The sequence below is a fragment of the Monodon monoceros genome, unplaced genomic scaffold (genome assembly GCF_005190385.1).
Source record: "Monodon monoceros isolate NGI ecotype Baffin Bay Population unplaced genomic scaffold, NGI_Narwhal_1 Super_Scaffold_3, whole genome shotgun sequence".
NCBI lineage: Eukaryota > Metazoa > Chordata > Mammalia > Artiodactyla > Monodontidae > Monodon > Monodon monoceros.
In genome coordinates, this window is record NW_021703780.1 from 71820059 (window position 1) to 71839196 (window position 19138).

The 19138-nt window shown below is 40.3% G+C and overlaps 1 protein-coding gene across 9 annotated transcripts in view; it reads left to right on the forward strand.

The window, feature by feature from the left end:
* The window catches only part of PXK (PX domain containing serine/threonine kinase like), a 75245-nt gene that overhangs the window by 30640 nt on the left and 25467 nt on the right, over positions 1-19138 (forward strand). For all 9 annotated transcript variants that reach the window (XM_029244426.1, XM_029244427.1, XM_029244434.1 and 6 more), the window contains 6 exons: positions 4410-4596; positions 13329-13406; positions 13896-13969; positions 14695-14769; positions 17713-17817; positions 18597-18698. In XM_029244426.1, the coding sequence (XP_029100259.1) occupies positions 4410-4596; positions 13329-13406; positions 13896-13969; positions 14695-14769; positions 17713-17817; positions 18597-18698 (621 nt within the window). The remainder of the gene's footprint in view (positions 1-4409; positions 4597-13328; positions 13407-13895; positions 13970-14694; positions 14770-17712; positions 17818-18596; positions 18699-19138) is intronic.

A 19138-nucleotide genomic window follows, 5' to 3' on the forward strand; every position in this document is an offset into this window, starting at 1 on the left:
GGCATGTGGGCTCTTAGTTGCGGCACGTGGGATCTAGTTCCCTGACCAGGGATCGAACCCGGGGCCCCTGAATTGGGAGCACGGAGTCTTAACCACTGGACTACCAGGGAAGTCCCTCAAAGGCAAGATTTTAAAGTAACACACACAGCATAGTTTTAATACTTTTAGGAATATTTATTGTGAGATCTTAAACCAGGGCAGGAAAACACCTCCCATCTGTCTAGCAGACTGACATGGCAGGGACACTCTAATCACAGCTGTTGGCAAAGAACTCTGTTTCACCTGTTGATTTGGAAGAGCTGATGGGATGTCTGGGCAGATCAATACATTTTCCTAAAGAGAAATGAAGCATGAAAAACAAGATTGGTTCAAGCTTGGAGGCCACAAAGTTTGAAACAGATAGCTTATCAAATTCATGAATGAAAAATAGCACCCCCCCCCCAAAAAAAATAGCCCTGTTGGGGTTTGAATCCAATGTTGTCAGATGTGACTGTCCATTCCGAGTGATGTGTGAGGTTCAGCTGGGTCTGCTCTTGGGCAGGTAGTGCAGGAAAATGGGCTGATATTGGCTGATAGTAATTTAAAAAAAAATCCTTGTTGTGTATATGATCACTTTGATGAGCAAAAGGGATTTTTCTTTCTTTCTTTTTTTTAATTGAAAAAAGTAGTAAGTGAGAAATGTTAACATTTCATAGTATAGAAATAAAAATTAATTCACCAACCCACTCCCAGAGGTAGCTATTCTCAAGCTGGTAGTGTGAGTCCTTTTAGACGTTTTTGGTGCATATATAACTATATGCCTGGGCTTATACACACACACACATACATACACACACAAATGAGATTATATCCTGCAACTTAATAAGGGAGCTTTTAAAAGAAATCAGTTATGTTTTAAGTAATATATTACCTTTGATTCCCCTGTATTACTCAATGCTCCTGAACAAAACTAATAATAAAACGATTGGCTTGGATGTGTGCTAGCTGAGTGATGTGCTTTCTTCATAAGTATGCTTTGTATTTAGCTAATAAAGGAGCTGCTGTTAGGTAAAGCCTAATTGTATGAGTGAGGAAAACAACCTGAAATTGAAGTGTGTCATCTGGCAATGAATTTTGCCATGGTTGAAAATTCACTCTAAGTATGTTCTGACATATTTTCATAAATATGTTGGAGAAATAGGCAATTTAGAATTGTCAACCAACCTCTTCATCTTGCCCAATATCAAGTTCAAGGTCTTCAGCATTGTTTGAAAAATACAACAGAGTGGAACAGGCTAAGTTAGGTTCATTCACATGGGTGGTTTACATGACATGCTTGTCTGAATTCAAGATGCCCTTCTCTTTAGACCTTCCCCTTGATCAATACACATGCCACTTGGACAGCTCTAATCTACGTACAAGTGTAGACTAGCTGTGCTCTTTGAAAGCAGTTTTGCTCATTAAATTAAGATACCAATCTGACGCTTTGTTTTTTTAAGTTTAAAAAATAGATTCATAGGGAATTACCTGGCAGTCCAGTGGTCAGGACTCCGTGCTTTCACTGCCAGGGGCCCAGGTTTGATCCCTGGTTGGGGATCTACGATCCTGCATGCCGCTCGGTGTGGCCAAAAAAGAAAAAGGACTTACAAAGTTTTTTTGTTGTTTGTTATTTTTATTTCAAGATATCTTCAGCCACTATAATTTAATATTTAAATATCTGTGATTTCTTTTAGTGGCAAAAGTCAGATATTGCTAATAATACCAGGTTTATGGCCTACATTTATAATTGAGGGATATGCTAAGTTTGTTTTTTATAATTTATTTAATTAATTTGTTTTCGGCTGCATCGGGTCTTCGTTCCTATGTGCGGGCTTTCTCTAGTTGTGGTGAGTGGGGGCTACTCTTCGTTGCGGTGCGCGAGCTTCTCATCATGGTGGCTTCTCTTGTGGCAGATCACGGGCTCTAGGTACCTGGGCTTCAGTAGTTGTGGCTCGCAGGCTCTAGAGCGCAGACTCAGTAGTTGTGGCGCACGGGCTTAGTTGCTCCACGGCATGTGGGATCTTCCCGGACCAGGGATCAAACCCTTGTCCCCTGCATTGGCAGGTGGATTCTTAACCACTGCGCCACCAGGGAAGCCCAGGACTCAGAGTTTTAAATGATCTGGAAAATGATAGATTGAGCACCCACATTTACTTTTCCTCTCTCCCGAAGCCACTCTAAAACAACAGTAAATTGATCTTACACACACACACACACACACACACACACACACACCCTCAAGGACAAATAGAATAGGAGAGGAGAAAATTACAACAAAACCATTTGAAACTGAAAATCCAATGGATGAGAGCTAACTAATTAAGCAGACATGGGAAGGCAGAATTCTGAGGTGGCAGTGAGGGTGACTAACCCCATTGGGTCCCAGTTTATACCACAGAACCTCCAAAAGATTTAGCAATTGACAGCACCAGCTGCTGCCTGCAGCCTGGGCTGAGGTCAAGCTAAAATCAGGAGTTGAAAGTATGTTTAAGCAGTCAGATCACCAAGTCTCCCCATGTGAGCAACTTACGGCTGCTCTTCTCCCTCCAGTAGAAAAACTGAGTTTATTCTCTAGGGAGGGTAGAACAGTCTTTGGACTGGAGAATGCAGGCATAGTTGGAAAATTTACATAACAAACAGGAGACCTGACTACTCCCCACCCCTACCCCCAGCCAAGCCCTCTTCTTCCTTTCAGCTCCCAGAATACTGGCAGTCAGGCGTAGACCCTCCAGGCAGGAGACTGGAAGATTCTTTTGGGAAGATCTGTCCAGCCTAAGAGGAAAGAGCTAAAGAGAGTGAGGTCACAGGTTCTTAGAAAAATTGTCTTTTATAATCTCAGATTAAAAATTGCATTACATTACATCAGGATGCTATTAAGGAAAGAAAAGTATTTAGAAGTAAAAAAGATAATAGTAGGAATGAAAACTCTTTAGAAGGGCTGAAAGATAGAGGAAATATTCCAGGGAGGAAATGTTTAACATAGGTGGAAAATGGGAGCAAAAAGATAAGAATAGAGGACCAGTCCAGAAAGTCCAACATTGGAAAACAGGAGTTCTAGAAAAAGAAAGCAAAGGGAATGGAGAGGAAGAAATAATGACCTAATACAAGAAAATACCAAAGAATGTAAGGATATTAGTTTCTAGATTGAAAGGGCCGAGTACTCAGCACAGAGAATGGAAATAGAGCCATATAAAGGCACATGGAATTCACAAACCGAGGTCAAAGAGAAGATCCTAAAAGCTTCCAGGGAGAGAAAAAAAACCAGAATGAAGAATCTACTGCTTGAACCTTTAACAGCAGCACCAGAAACTAAAAGACAATAATGTAGCTCCTAAAAATTCTGAGGAAGAAATGTATTTCCAACTTAGAATATCATATCAAGACTCGTTATCAATCAAGTGTGAGGGTAGAATAAAAACATTTTTTAACATGCAAGGTTTCAAAACACTTATCTCCCTTGCTCCCTTTTTAGGAAGCTGACAGAGGGTATCTCCACCCAAAGTCAGGGAATTATCTAAGAAAAGGGCAGGTATGGATATAGAAATGGGGTTCAGCAGGAGAAAGGGCAAAAACTTCTCCAGCATGATGGTGAAGGGAGGTCCCAGGATGCCAGCTTTGCAGCAGGTATAGGGACCACCAGTCCTGCTTGGAGCATGTTGGTGGGTTCTGGAAGGTACTCCTTAAGAAGATAAAATTGATACATCTTTGTATCTGAATGTGTTGAGAAAAGGCTTAGGCGGAGAGTTTGAAGTTGAATAGAAAATTTAAAAAGACTACTAATTGACAGAAAGGAATAATAAGCATGCTCTTTGGCTCAGTTGTGAATATCATTTACCTAATGTAAATATGAATATTGCACTATATTGGAAGGAGTAGTAATAGAACGTGTATGGAATGAGATTAGGATTGTGAAAGAGAACTTAATCCTAATCTTCCATAATTAGAAACTTACAGATAATACCTAAAAGTGAAAAATCAAGACATAACAATGTGAACATTCCCCTATTCCAGAAGATCAGCCGAAAGAGTTGAATGTGGCTCTCTCTGGGGAGTGGGGAATGGAAATGTCACCTGTTGAGGGGGGGTAGTAGGAGCACTGTGGGACTGCTAGTAATAATAAAAAAAGAACTATTTGACTCTTGAAATTATGTTCATGTATATGTTTGATAAAAAGAAAACCACATTACAAAATTAAGTTTTAAAGTTGCTACACTGAATAAAGCATTTTATCAATTCTCAGTTGTTACGGTTTTTCACATTTTTATAGTTTGACAAATTAGGATGCATCCTAAAATACCTTAGACCTAATGAAATATGACGGCTCAGGATTCTGATAATGTATCTTATTTGGGGATGACATGAGTATAATACTTTTTTTTTTTTAATTAAAGATTGCAGGCCTAAGTCTACCTCTTCCTCCCAAAAAATTGATTGGTAACATGGATCGTGAGTTCATAGCTGAGAGGCAGAAAGGTCTTCAGAACTATCTCAACGTTATCACCACAAATCATATCTTGTCTAATTGTGAGCTGGTTAAGAAGTTTTTAGATCCAAACAACTATTCTGCAAGCTATACTGGTAAGTAGAGGGATCTATCAGCTACAGTCCCGGGACAAAAGAGGCGCTTTTCTTTGCTGGAGATAATATACGTGGGAGAAATTCTCCTTCCAAATGGGGAGATGTGTACATCTGTTATAGGGTGTTATTCATTTACTAATAATTACCTGATTGTATTTTTACCGTAGATATATAAGAAGAACATTGTTCTAAAATGTTTGTGATGTCTGTTTAGAAAAATATGGAGGAGAACTTATTGTCTGTGTACAGAGTCTTGTCTTTATTATCTTCCCTGACAAAACAGAGAGTAAATAGTCCACAATAATCTATACAGTAATCTCAATTTGATTTGTATTTGGCTCTGTTTTTGTGTTTACAGTATATACTATGCCTGGTTTTCCTGGGAATTACTTTAAACACAACAGTGATCCAGAAGTGTTCTTTCTGTGTCTTCCCCGTTGCTTGCTGAAATCCACTCTGTGCAAAGCCTAAAGAAGAGGTGGTTCTCTTCCAAACCTTCCCTGGGTCAGGGTGGCAGCCAGGGACCTGAGTTGGAAAGGGTGCCAGTCACACACAAAGCTAGCATCAGTAATGTAAGCCCGTTGTCAGCAGAATGAGTGATTAAATATTTAATACACTCTGGCGTGGCCTCGAAGAGACCAATAGAAACTGTTGTAGAACTGAACCAGTGACTAGAATTCAACTGGTATTTTAAAACTAAACCATGCTTAGAGTCTAAGTGGAACTCTGGGTATTATTAATAAGCTGATTTCCTTGCTAAGAGAATAGATTGTTTACAGGCTACATTTTAGGTCCTCAAAACGCTGCTTTTGAAGTAATTGGAGGGAGACACTTTTATTTCTGCGTCAGATAGAGGGGCTACTTTTGAAGTAATTGGAGGGAGACACTTTTATTTCTGTGTCAGATAGAGGGAAATAGAGGACTACTTGTCAGGCACCAAACTTTTCTGCATAATATAATCCACCTGGGGAGCTTTAAAAAATCCTGATGCCCAGGCTGCATTCATGCCAGTTAAATCAGAATATCTGTGGATTGGATTCCTAATTTGTAAAGCTCCCCTAGAGATTCTAATTGCCACCGAGTTTGAAAACCACAGTTAGAACTTGCTACTTGCAGTGTGGTCCTCTGACAGCAGCACTGGGAGCTTGTCAGTAATGCAGGATTTAGGCCCCAGCCTAAACCTAGGATCAGGATGTGGTTTTAACAAGGTTGCCATGTGGTTTGCATGCATATTTAAAGTTTGAGAAGCCTTGTCCTAGAACGTACCTGCCATCTTCTAATGGAAGTGCCTGTAAGAAAAATGCGTTTCTAGAATGCAATCAAGTGAAGGAAAGTTAATTTCAAACTCACATTTACTGTAAGTAACAATGAATTGTTACAAGGCTTGCATCCTTCCCCCACTTGTTTCTCGGTTCACGTAGGAGAAAAGGGGCTCCCAGGACAGCTTGCATTCTTTCAGAGTAGATCTCGCTTGGCTTTCAATTCACCATGCTTTATTTACCTCACTTGTTCTCAGAATTATCAGATCATGGGCCTTCTGGATTGACTTTTTTTTTTTTTTTTAATTTATTTATTTTTGGCTGAGTTGGGTCTTTGTTGCGGTGCGCGGGCTTCTCATTGCGGTGGCTTCTCTTGTTGCGGAGCACGGGCTCCAGGCATGTGGGCTTCAGTAGTTGTGGCATGCGGGCTCAGTAGTTGTGGCTCGCGGGCCCTAGAGCTCAGGCTCAATAGTTGTGGCGCACAGGCCTAGTTGCTCCATGGCATGTGGGATCTTCCCGAAGCAGGGCTCGAACCTGTGTCCCCTGCATTGGCAGGTGGATTCTTAACCACTGCACCACCAGGGAAGTCCCTGGATTGACTTTTATCAAATCAGTCCCAACCCAGCCCTCTTCATTGGTTTGTCCACATTTTTTCCTGAGGGTGTCTGCTAATGTTCTCCTAGGGCAAGTGTCAAGGTGTAGTGCACACATGATGATGCCATTCATTCCATAAACCTTGACTGTCTGCTCTGCCTATGCCATGTGCTGGGTGCAGGGCTGGGTGTTGGGGTGCAGGTGTGAAGAAGATGTGCTTCCTGTTCTCAGGGAGCTTATACCGGAAGTACCTTGAGTTGCCGGGGGTCAGAGCTAGCAGGGATCTTGGAGCAGATGTATCAAAACTAACCCTCCCGTTTTATTTTTTAATGTTATTTTTTGTTGTTGTTTTCCTTCCGGTTTTATTGAGATATAATTGATATACAGCACTGTATAAGTTTAAGGTGTACAGCATAATGATTTGACTTACATACATTGTGAAATGGTTATCACAGTAAGTTTAGTGAACATCTCTCATCTCATACAGATGCAAAATTAAATAGAAAAATTTTTTTTCCTTGTGATGAGAACTCTTAGGATCTACTCTCTTGTTAAATTTCATATATAATGTACAGCATTGTTAATTATATTTATCACGTTGTGTATTACATCCCTAGTACTTACTTATCTTATAAGTGGAAGTTTGTATCTTTTGGCCACCTTCATTCAATTCCCCATCCCCCTAGCCCCTAGCCCCCACCTCTGGTAACCACAAATCTGATCTCTTTTTCTATGAGTTTGTTTGTTTTTGAAGAATAATTGACCTACAACACTATGTTAGTTCCTGTTACACAACACTGTGATTTGATGTTTCTATACATTTCAAAATAATCATCATGAAAAGTTGATGATGTCAACTTATGATATGTCACCATACAAAGATATTACATAGTTATTGACTGTATCCATCCATGTGGTTGCAAATTTCATTCTTTTTTGTGGCTGATTAATATTCCATTGTGACTCTTAGATTGCTTCCATATCTTGGCTATTGTAAATAATGCCACAATGAACATGGGGGTGCATATATTTTTTTCTAATTTTCATTTTCATTTTCTTCTGATACATACCCAGGAGTGGAATTGCTGAATCATATGGTAGTTCTACTTTTAAGTTTTTGAGGAACCTCCATATCATTTTCCATAGTGGCTGCACCACGTTACATTCTCACCAGCAGTGCACAAGGGTTCTCTTTTCTCCACATCTTTACCAACACTTGTTTTTTATTTGTGGTCTTTTTGATGATAGCCCTTCTGATGGGTATGAGGTGATACTCATTGTGGTTTTGATTTGCATTTCCGTGATGGTTAGTAGTGTTGAGCATCTTTTCGTATGCCTGTTGGCCATCTGTATGTTGTCTTTGGAAAAATGTCTATTCAAGTACTCTGCCCATTTTTTAATAGGGTTGTTTGGTTTTTTGATGTTGAGTTGTATGAGTTCTTTGTATATTTTGGATATTAACCACTTGTCAGCTGTATTTTTTGCAAATATGTTCTCCCATTCAGTAGATGGCCTTTTTGTTTTGTTCATGGTTTCCTTTGCTGTGCAAAAGCTTTTAAGTTTGATTAGGTCCCATTTGTTGGTTTTTGCTTTCTGTTTTTCCCTTGCCTGAGGAGACATATCCAAAAAAATATCGCTAAGACCAGTGTCAAAGAGCTTACCACCTATGTTTTCTTCTAGGAGTTTTATGGTTTTAGGTCTTATGTTTACGTCTTTAATCCATTTTTTAGTTTATTTTTGTATATGATGTGAGAGAGTAGCCAGTTTGGTTCTATTGCATGTAGCTGTCTAGTTTTCCCAGTACCATTTATTGAAGAGGCTGCCTTTTCTCCATAGTGTATTCTGGCCTCCTTTGTCGTGGATTAACTGCTTATAGAAGTATGGGTTCATTTCTGGGTTCTTTATTCTGTTCCTTTGTTCTCTGTATATGCATGTGCATGTGTGCACGTGCATGTCAATACCATACTGTTCTGATTACTGTAACTCTGTAGTATACTTTGAAATTAGGAGCATGATACTTCCAGCTTGTTCTTCTTTCTCAAGATTGTTTTGGCTATTCAAGATCTTTTGTGTTTCCATACAAATTTAGAATTATTTCTTCTAGCTCTGTGAAAAATGCCAGTGGTATTTGATAGGGATTGCACTGAATCTGTAGATTGCCTTGGGTAGTACAGTCATTTTAGCAATACTAATTCTTCCAATCCATGAACATGGTATATCTTTCCATCTGTTTGTGTCCTCTTCAATTTCTTTCATTAGGGTCTTAGCGTTTACGAAGTACAGGTCTTTTACCTCTTTAGTTGGACTTATTCCTAGGTATTTTATTCTTTTTGATGTGATTGTAAATGGAATTGTTTTCTTACTTTTTCTTTCTGATAGTGTGTTGTTAGTATACAGAAATGCAACCAGCTTCTGTATATTAATTTTGTATCCTGCAACTTTACCGAACTCATTGATGAGTTCCAGGAGAACCCTCTCGTTTTATACATGAGTGGCCCCCCCAAGAAGGGCCTTACCTAGGGTTGCACATTTGTATGATTGTACAAGTGTCCAGTGTCTGAATGCTTCCCAGTTGAAATGCTCCTCAACCCCTGGAAGGTTGTCTGATCCCTGTATTTCCTTCTATTGTACCTCTCTCACATGCTGCTCTTGTCCTGATTTTTCCCCTCTGCCAGCATGGCAGACAGTCAGGAGTCCAAAGCAGATGTGGGCAGGAGTATAAGAAAATTGTCAGAGACTCCTGCCAGAACTCAAATGCTCAAGAAGCTGCTGCTATTTAGAGGGCACAGTCCTGATGAAAAAGTAAGGGATGGATGCTGTTTTCAGAGAAGTGCTGATTTATTTCCCCCTTTGCATGAAATGTCAGAACTTGTCTTTCCTCTATGCTGACTCACCAGCAGCCTCAGGAAAGGGAAACCCAGGCCACCTCCTCCACACCATCTTAACTGAGCCATTCCCCGAAAAGCCAGACAGACTTGGTCAGGTTTCCCAAAACTTACAGCGTGGCTCCCTGCACACCTCAAACTTCTGGCACTTCCCTAAGCAGAGCCAGTTTCCCTTTAATGTGGGTAACGTCTCTACCTCTCATCAGTTTCGAAATGGTCTGTGCTCACCACCCAGCTTCACTGCAGCAGGATTTGAGTTCTGCATTCAAATGTGGCCGAAATCACCATGCTCACATTCCTGCCTATTGCTCTGACTGAGCCTGAAGGTGCTTTGTTGGAGGGGAACTGTTGATAACACCCATTCCCCAGGGGATGGGTGACTAGGAGCTCGGAGGACATCAGCAGCTGCCTCCTCTCCTCCCTGGGTCCCCAGCTTGGGATTGCTGGTCCCTTTTTTCTTTTTCTTATGTTTTCCTTATGACCAAATTCACAGAAGGGAAGTAGGTCCTTGGTGCTTTGTTGACGGCAGGTTTTGGGGTGTTCACTTGAATTAGAAAGTCTAATTGAGGGCCAGCTACTGTACAGGGAAGACAGGTGTCTCCCGGTCATGAGGGGTTTGTGTTGGGAAACATGCATGCACGCACACACACACCACCTTATTCACCTTGTCAGCAAGGTGCTTCACTGCACTGTAGCCGTCTTTCCCCGGTAAACGACTCCGTAAGGAAGCTTTTAATGTCCACGCAGAAGTCACTTGGACCAGAAATCAAGATGCCTGCATCCTGGTCCCAGCTTTGTTATTAGCAGCATCTCCACTCTGTAGGCCTTGAGGTCCCAACCTATAACACAGGAGGTGGGGGTGGGGACAGTGGACCAGGTAGTGTCAAAGCTCTCTTCCAGTCCTAAAAGCCCAGGAATCCTATGAACAGGTCAGATAGTAGAGGACTCCAAGATGAAGGGAAGGAGGGAGTGAGAGAGGGATTGGGTAGCAGGGGAGGGTGGGAGGGAAGATGAGGTTATATTCAGAACAAGAGCAGGATGCTTCAGAGCGGCTGGAGGCCCACATCCGCTTTGCAGGCCGCTGCAGTATCACATGCTGTAGTAGTTTGGGGGATCTGGAGCCCAGCTGTGGGATTGGAGGAGTCAGTGTTTATTCCCTTTAGCCCTCCCACGGGGCTGGGATCTAGGACGTCAAAGGCTGCACACAGTGGGGGCAGCTGGTACGTTCTGAGCTGAGAAGTCTGAGCTCTGAGGGAAGCACAGGATGGACTTGAAGGCATCGCTCTGCATTTCCTGTCTGGGGCTTGTTTATCAGCAACTACTGAGCATGCAGCTTTTCCCATGTGTCAGTGCTAGAGAAATGGAGGGCAAATGCCTTCCTTTTCATGGATTTCATGTTCTAATGGGAGAGAGTGTCCACATCCATTGAACATGTATTGAACCCTTAGTTCTTACTTCATCAACTATTTATTGAGTACCTACTATGTGCCAGGTGCTACGAATATAGCGCCGAGGAATGAATAGTCTCCTAATCCCATGCCCACCCCATGGCACTTCTGCAGGGAGGTTGATAGGTGAAGACTGTGGCAGGTTAAAAACATGGCAGCACCTTGAGGGTGGGGGTCAGGGTGCAGATGATCCAGAACTGAAGATGGAGGAGGGCTTCCCAGAAGAGGTGATACCTACATAGAGATCTGCGGGGTGAGTAGAAGTTAGCCAGGCCAAGAGGCAAGGGCCAGTGCTCCCAGAGAGAAAGAAGTGTTTTCGTATGGCTGTGGGCTCTGCCCTGTTAAGTTATTTCTTTCCAGCCAGAGTTCACAGTCTGGTGGAAGACAGTAGCCCTAATGTGAGACAGGATCCCATAGAAGAGGGACACGTGTAGCACCGAAGTGTGCAGAGGAGGGAAGAAGGGAGGGAGTCCTGGCTAGGGGAGCAGCAAATTTGGGCTAAGCCTCAAAGGATAGATGGGTAGGAATAGAAAATGCCAAGGGGTGGAGGTAGACCAGTCTTCAGGGGCCTTGGCAGGCAAATCTCAGTGAAAAGAGTGTGAGGCTCATACACTGTGGGGGGTAGAGACAGAAGGGTAAGGTAGAGCCAGAGCTAGAAGCTTGGTCTTGATTTGGGAAGGAAATGGGGCCCCAATAAAGGCTTCTTAGCAGAGGAGTAGATGTTTAGGTTTGAAGTGTGTTACCTGAATCTGGGGAGAGAAGGGATTAATATCAGGAGCATGGTAGTCCTGTGATTTACTGACAATAAATCATAGTTCAGAGGAAAGAAAATGTCCTGTCTACAATTCCCTGACCCCAAAGGTAAAAAAAGCTATTTTTCTAGTCCTTAATTTGCCAGTAACAAATCTACCATATTCCACTTGCTCACAGCTGTTTCCCCCATTCCTAAAACAATGTATAATATATAGTAGCGTACAGTAAACATTGTGGAATAATGATATTGTGGGGAATTATGAGTCACTGTTAGTTTTGAACCAATTGTCCTTTACAGTCTCTGAGAATGACATTGTATCCCATTTAGAAAATTATTTTTCATAATCCTCCTCAAAGTTGTTATGATTTTCACGTAAAAGAATATCTTTTTAAGTAGTTTATGTTCAAGTTATTTTGGAAATACTAAAAGCATTTTATATCCGCATTACTTATAGAGGAGGTTCAGAGTTCCCAGTGTCAGTTATAAAAATTCATCTGCTTCTGCCACTCCGAACCTCTCCAAATGCCTTGTCACATTGGAGTAGTTAAAACAAATGTAAATGGAGTCTGTTCTGTGTCTATCATCTCATGTTCTCTTTTGTGTGGACAACACTGACACTTTACATATTGAGTCAGTAAGATTGTTTTCTTCCCCAAACTTCAATTCATAATGTACTGTAAAATATATCAAAATGATACTGTTTGCCTAGCTCTCGGCATAGTTAATTCCAGACTAGGTCATTTTGACACATGGAAAACATTTCTGCTAAATCCCTCGTGCCTGGGATGTAACTAATGCTAGGCAGAGGTGCAGTTCCACAGTGAATTTGCAGGATTGCTCTTTGCTTTCAGGGATCCAGTGTGGCTTCATTCACTCACTACATTGAGGGAAAATAGCAAATTATAGATGTTGCTTTTTGCAGGAAATGTAAAAACACAGTTATTCTGATAATTTCTTTATACAGTGAACTTTAAAGAACTTCCTCTTTTCATTGTCTTCTTAGAAGGGGGAAACGTTCTCATGATAAATAAACACAAAGAGAAGGGTGGATTTTTTTCCAGTAAACAGGCATACGGTAATTTCCCACCATAGAACCATATTGTTGCTGTACATGGATGTTTTTCTAAAACACTGGCTTTTATTTCCAGTATGTATATATTTAAGGCTAATCGCTTCTTTGTTGGTGAAAGCTATAATTTCATGAGGAATGAAGGTGGGATAAATATCACTTGGAGCAACATTTAATGCTATTCCAAGCTGAGCTTACAATACGCTTTGAGTTTTGTGCTCAGGTTGTTGTCTGGTGCATATATTGAATTCTTGGGTTAAGCCAACTAGTTTGCATATTTTAGATCTTCCAGTATAAGTAATTATTCCATTAGTAATTACTTTCTTTTCTTTAATAAACCTTTTATTTTGGAATAGTTGTAGATTTACAGAAAAAATGGCAGTGATAGTACAGAGTTTCCATATACCCCTCACCCGTTTTCCCCTAATGTTAACATCTTATGTAAGCATGGCGCATTTGTCAAAACTAAGGAATCAGCATTGGTACATTACTCTTAACTATAGTTTTATTCAGATTTCACTAGCTTTCCCATTAATGATCTTATTCTATTCCAGGATCCGATCTAGAATCCCACATTTTATTTAGTCTGTGTTCATTTTTTTATAATTAAGTTTTTCAAGAATGTCATAGACCATAAGAATTTCATTTACAAGAATAATATCTTAAGCGTATGGCACTTTCCTGATAATGTTTGACTAATGAGTTTCTAAAATATCTTTGCAGAGATTGCCTTACAACAGGTTTCCATGTTCTTCCGATCAGAACCAAAGTGGGAGGTGGTGGAACCATTGAAAGACATAGGTGAGAAACTGGCATGCCCATTTTGTTAAGAAAGATCAGAGAACTGGGTTCTTTGTCATGCTTTCTTATAAGTATCCCAAGAAAGTTTTTATGCAGGTGAAATGCATAAGAAATGCAGGTGATTTCTTTTTCTTTTTGCCTATGCAGTCCTTAACTTTTATTACTTAATGAATCTTGGTTAAAGCTCCATCTGAAGATTTGGATGGTAGTAACTAATAGTTTCAGAACCATCATTCATTCTTGTTTTACCTTTTTCACTAAATCTAAACTGAAGTGCTGTTTTCCCTTTTCCATGAGTAGAGTAATTTCTTTGCTTTTTTTTTTTTTTAGTTCAGCTTTTACCATGTCAGTATTACCAGATAGTTGTTTAATGGTGCCTATATAGCTATGAATAATATTTCCAGAATTAATTTTTATTAATTACTTGGTCACCAAAACATATCGGTGTAAAATCATGTAGCTATAAACACATCTCTGCTTTTATGACAGGTTGGAGGATAAGGAAGAAATATTTCTTGATGAAGATTAAAAATCAGCCAAAGGAACGGCTAGTGTTAAGCTGGGTAAGCTATAGCTTTTTTTGCTTCAGGCTCATTTCAAGGACTTCAGATGGGTTTATGAAAGCAGATATTGACAAGAGAATTACAAAATTGTATTGTGCTCCTGAGTGATGTAAAGGCCTCCTTAGGCACACATCAAAGGAGAGTCATTTTAAGTCACTTTTTTATGCATTTGGTAGTATCGATGTGATTATATTTGATCAACTAGTAAACATTTGGAAAAAATTGCAAACAGTTTAAAATAGTTCTCTGTAACCTCTTTAGGGTTGACAGCTGGGCAGTTTGTTTTAAAGAAAATACTTGGGTAATACTTTGTTTTACCTATCACTTTGAGAGTTCTAGTGATACACTTGATTAATGGAATTAGGTAAGATTATAGTTAAGTCCTAGTATTTGTATGTTTATATGCTGTCTCTCCAGAAAGGCAGTGAGACAGCAAGAAGTAATGTGGTTTTCATCTTTGGTTTACAGTTAGATCTTTGGACAGATTAAAAAAAAGGGAAAGACTCGGGAATTCCCTGGCGGTCCAGTGGTTAGGACTCCCACACTTCCATTGCAGGGGGCACAGGCTCAATCCCTGGTCGGGGAACTAAGATCCCGCAAGCCATGTGGCACTGCCAAAAAAAAAAAGAAAAGAAACATGAAAAAAAGAAAAAAGGAAAGACTTAAAAGGAGTTTTTCTTTTGATGACCAAGACAGCACCCTGATATTTCTTCCCATGTTTGCAGGCTGACCTTGGTCCTGACAAGTATCTGTCAGATAAAGATTTTCAGTGTCTAATCAAACTTCTGCCGTCCTGTTTGGTGAGTACAAGTCCTTCTATTATTCTTGGTGCTGATGAGAGATTCACAGTGTTTTCTCATGAGTGACCATGGACAGAAGAGCCGGAAATAGTCTCTAGGCTTGAGAATGGAGAGGTACAGTGGATTTCATTTCAGACTGAGAGCGCTCAGGGCTACTCCCATAGATCAGAGGCCATTTAAATGACATTCATGACCTCTAGACAATCCATGACACATGTGGTAATGTAAATGTAGTTTTTGTGTTTTAAGCAAATACCAGAATAGGAAAGCAGCCACTTCTCTGAGCCTCTTGTTCTTGGTAAGGACGTTTGTATCAGTGAATTGAAAGAGCTGTTTTCAGCCTGAGAAAACAGAACTGATACAGTTTTAGGTAAACTGGATGAAGGATTCTAATCGAAGGCTTTCAGTGGAAAGAATGTCATGAGTGTATTTCAAAATATATGCAGAAATTTTTAAGGAAAAGAGTAATCTGGCCAGAAAATTGAGTTAGTGTTGATGTTCTTTATCTGTTTTATGCATGAGGATGTGGGACCCTTGAATGAGCACAATTAGTCTGACCTGTCCAGTTGGGTTGGCAAGTTCATTCTTTTTTTTTTTTTAAGTTTTTTTTTTTTTTGGCTGTGTTGGGTCTTCATTGCTGCACGCGGGCTTTCTCTAGTCGTGGCGAGTGGGGTCTGCCCTTCATTGCAGTGCATGGGCTTCTCGTGGTGGCTTCTCTTGTTGCGGACCGTGGGCTCTAGGCATGAGGGCTTCAGTAGTTGCGGCACATGGGCTCAGTAGTTGCGGCGTGCAGGTTCTAGGGTGCACGGGCTTCAGTAGTTGCAGCTCACGGGCTCTAGAGCGCAGGCTCAGTAGTTGTGGCGCACGGGCTTAGTTGCTCCGTGGCATGTGGGATCTTCCCAGACCAGGCATCAAACCTGTGTCCCCTGCATTGGCAGGGGGATTCTTAACCACTGTGCCACGAGGGAAGTCCTGGCAAGTTCATTCTTGAAGATAGAGTATCTTGTCAGGCTAGCAAAACCAAGCTTTTAATGAGGTGTGATGCCTGGCCAAAAAACAAATGCTGTGGTCTTTGAATTTGATTAGTTGTGTCACACAGGCTGTGAGCACCCAATTCTAAATTTCTTTGAGTGGATGTGCTTTTTAAAAAGAAGATAGTGCAGGACTTCTCTGGCGGTCCAGTGGTTAAGACTCCGCACTTCCGCTGCAGGGGGCATGGGTTCAGTCCCCGGTTGGGGGAACTCAGATCCTGCATGCCATGTGGCGTGGCCAAAACAAACAAACAAACAAAAGTAAATAAATAAATAAATAGACGGTGCATATCAATTACAGAAACTCAGAAAACACAGATAAGCAAAATTAAATAAAACTTGCCCATAATTCCAACCAACCAGAAGTATGAACCAAAATGTCCAGTTGTTACTTTTCTAGAATTTTATATGATTATATTTGAAAAATTATATAGATATTGTTTTAAAACCTGATTTTTGTTGTTGTTAATGGTATACCATGAACATCTTTTATTGTTAATAAATATAGTATAATATCATTGTTACTGGCTGCGTTAGAATTATCCTTGGCTCTACCTCAGTTCACTCAGCTAATCTATTAGACATTTGGATCACTTCTAGTTTTTTGCTTTTATTAAAAAAAAAAAGCCATAGTGAACAATTTTGGCTAAACATTTGTACCCTTCCTTAATTATTTTTGTAAGATAAATAACTAGAATTAATAAGTAATTGAAGGAGATTTTTTTTGAGACTATATAAATAGCCTGTTTTTATCAAAACCACTAGTTTTAGCATTCATAGAGATTTTCTAATTCCATCATTCCTCTTCTATTTATTAGTTGGCATTCTACTGTAAGGAATAGCTTCCTCTTCTCTCTTCTTTGTCTATTTAAATCAATATGGACTCAAGGACTTTTATTGTATTCATGGGGTTTCATTTTGAGGTGATGAAAATGTTGTAAAATTAGATTGTGTGATAGTTGCACAGTTCTGAGTGTACTGAAAACCACTGAGCTCACTTTATAATGGGATGTGAATTACATTTAATAAAGCCATTAAAATATCAGCAGCGGTCGCTTCGCTGTGATAATCAGGAGAAGCTTCATGATTAATTTACTATATTTCCCTGGGCGCACCCTTCCATCCCCCGACGCACTCAGTCCCTGCTCATCAAGTCCTTGCACAGCCCAGCTCCCAAGGGTTTAAATGCTCATGGTACTCCTTTGAGCTAATGGACACTAATACCTGAAGCCAATTGGTCCATGTAACCAAAATTCCAGGTCACGTGAGGACTTTTCTTTCAGTCAGTAAACAATTTGTCTTACTCCCCACCCCACTTTGTCGACATCCATTGCACACTCCAGTAGAGGGACAGGAAGATTCATGCTAGCTGCCCTGGAAAAGGGCCATAATGCCGAAAGAAGGCTGCTGTTGCTTGTTTCCTGGCTGTTACACTCCCAGGCTTGTCACTAAACAGCAGTGTGGAATGTTAGGCAAAGCTGTGAGTGAAGACACATTTATCCTGGCTCCCACTTGGCTGTTCTAGGATTTGGCTGTATTTCTTACCAATTTACAGAGGCAGAATATTAAAACCACTGTTCCAAAAATGCAGACTTTCTCTCTCTTGCACCACACTTTTGTCTGAACTGTGAGACTACTCGTACCAAAGCAGACACCTTCACTTGGAGAGCTTAGCTCATCATTTATCCACTTCCTTTTGTCACTATAGTTTACCTTCCTTCTCTCATCTAAAAAATGAATTACTAGTTGACCATCTAATAACTTGAAAATGCCATGTGTTCCGGGAATCTTCTGCATTTATGTGCAATTAAACTATGGAGCTGGTACTTGACTCTGCATAACCAGATCCTGGATCTAAAAGGAGCGTAGATGCTGATGCAGATAAATGTGAATTTCTTTTTTGTTTTGGCAGCACCCTTACATCTATCGTGTTACCTTTGCCACAGCTAACGAATCCTCAGCATTGCTAATTAGAATGTTTAATGAAAAAGGAACTTTGAAGGACCTGATCTACAAGGTACTTGTGGTGCAAATTCATGGTCATAAAGAAGTTCTCAAGTCCCTTAAGAACCTGTTATTCATACTTGATCCCTAGGCTTCCAGAAGCTAGGCCCTGAGGATTTAATTTTAATTTTATTTGGAATTAATTTTTATCTTAGCAATAGAAACTACCCAACTTGGCTAAAGAGCATTCCTTTCTCCACATGGGGAAGGTTGAACATTACATGATTATATCCATTACATTGTAGGCTGCTCTTAGGTCCGTTTTAAAGTTTATGACTTTGACTTAACAAAGCAATGTTGAACTATCTCAATAAAGCTGTAAAAAAAATTTTAAAAAAATACTGAGAAGCTTTACAAACTCATGGAAAAAGAGATCAGATTTGTGTTCCCCAGAGGTGGGGAGGGGGGTGGTGAGGGGGAAGTGGAAGAAGGCTGTCAAAAGGTATAAACTCACAGCTGTAAGATAAGTAATATAAATAAGTACTAGAGATGTAGTATACAACATGGTAACTGTAGTTAACACTTCTGTATGTTAAAAAAAAAAAAAGCAATACTGAAGAATTCTAACAGTATACAAGACTTTGGCGTCTTCACTGGACTAGAGAAAGGCTGGAACCCAGGTCAGCCTCTTTCTATTAACTGTGCAGACTGCTGTATTTAAGAGCCCACATCCTGCCAGCTGGACTCATCTGGTGCCCCCCAGCCTCTTAGCGTCCTGCCTGTTCAGGGAGGCCGTGTGTAGAATTCAACCAGTCTCCTGCCTTCTTATGTGCTCTTTGTTCCTCTCCAAAGGCAAAACCAAAAGACCCATTCCTAAGGAAGTACTGCAACCCTAAGAAGATTCAAGGCCTTGAACTTCAGCAAATAAAAACATATGGGCGGCAAATATTAGAGGTAAGAGTTATTTAATTTTGGTGTAAGTTGCATTGGAATTTCACCCAGCCTCACCATACTCTTTTGGGAAAGTTCTCAGGCAATATCCAAAGTAGTTTAAGTTGTCTGATGGCTTATAAACTGGTGACATTGTCATATTTTATCCCAAAAAGCAAATATTTGAGACTAAGGCAGTAATTTAGATCAACAGAGTTCCAAAAGCTTAGCTATTGGGAATTCCTAAGTTAGTGTCTGATTTAAGAACTTTATTGTGTGAGTACCAACTTTTGTGTTATTTTCGGTTGATCTTTATCTTGGTGCCAAGATAACACAGCTATCTTGTTTAGTTTTTTTCTAGGAATCTCCCCAGTGACCAGTTTGGTTTTGTTTCAAAATACATTGACTGAAAAAGCAAAGTTTAACCTGTCTTGTATCTGAACGAGTTGGGGGGTGGGGAATGT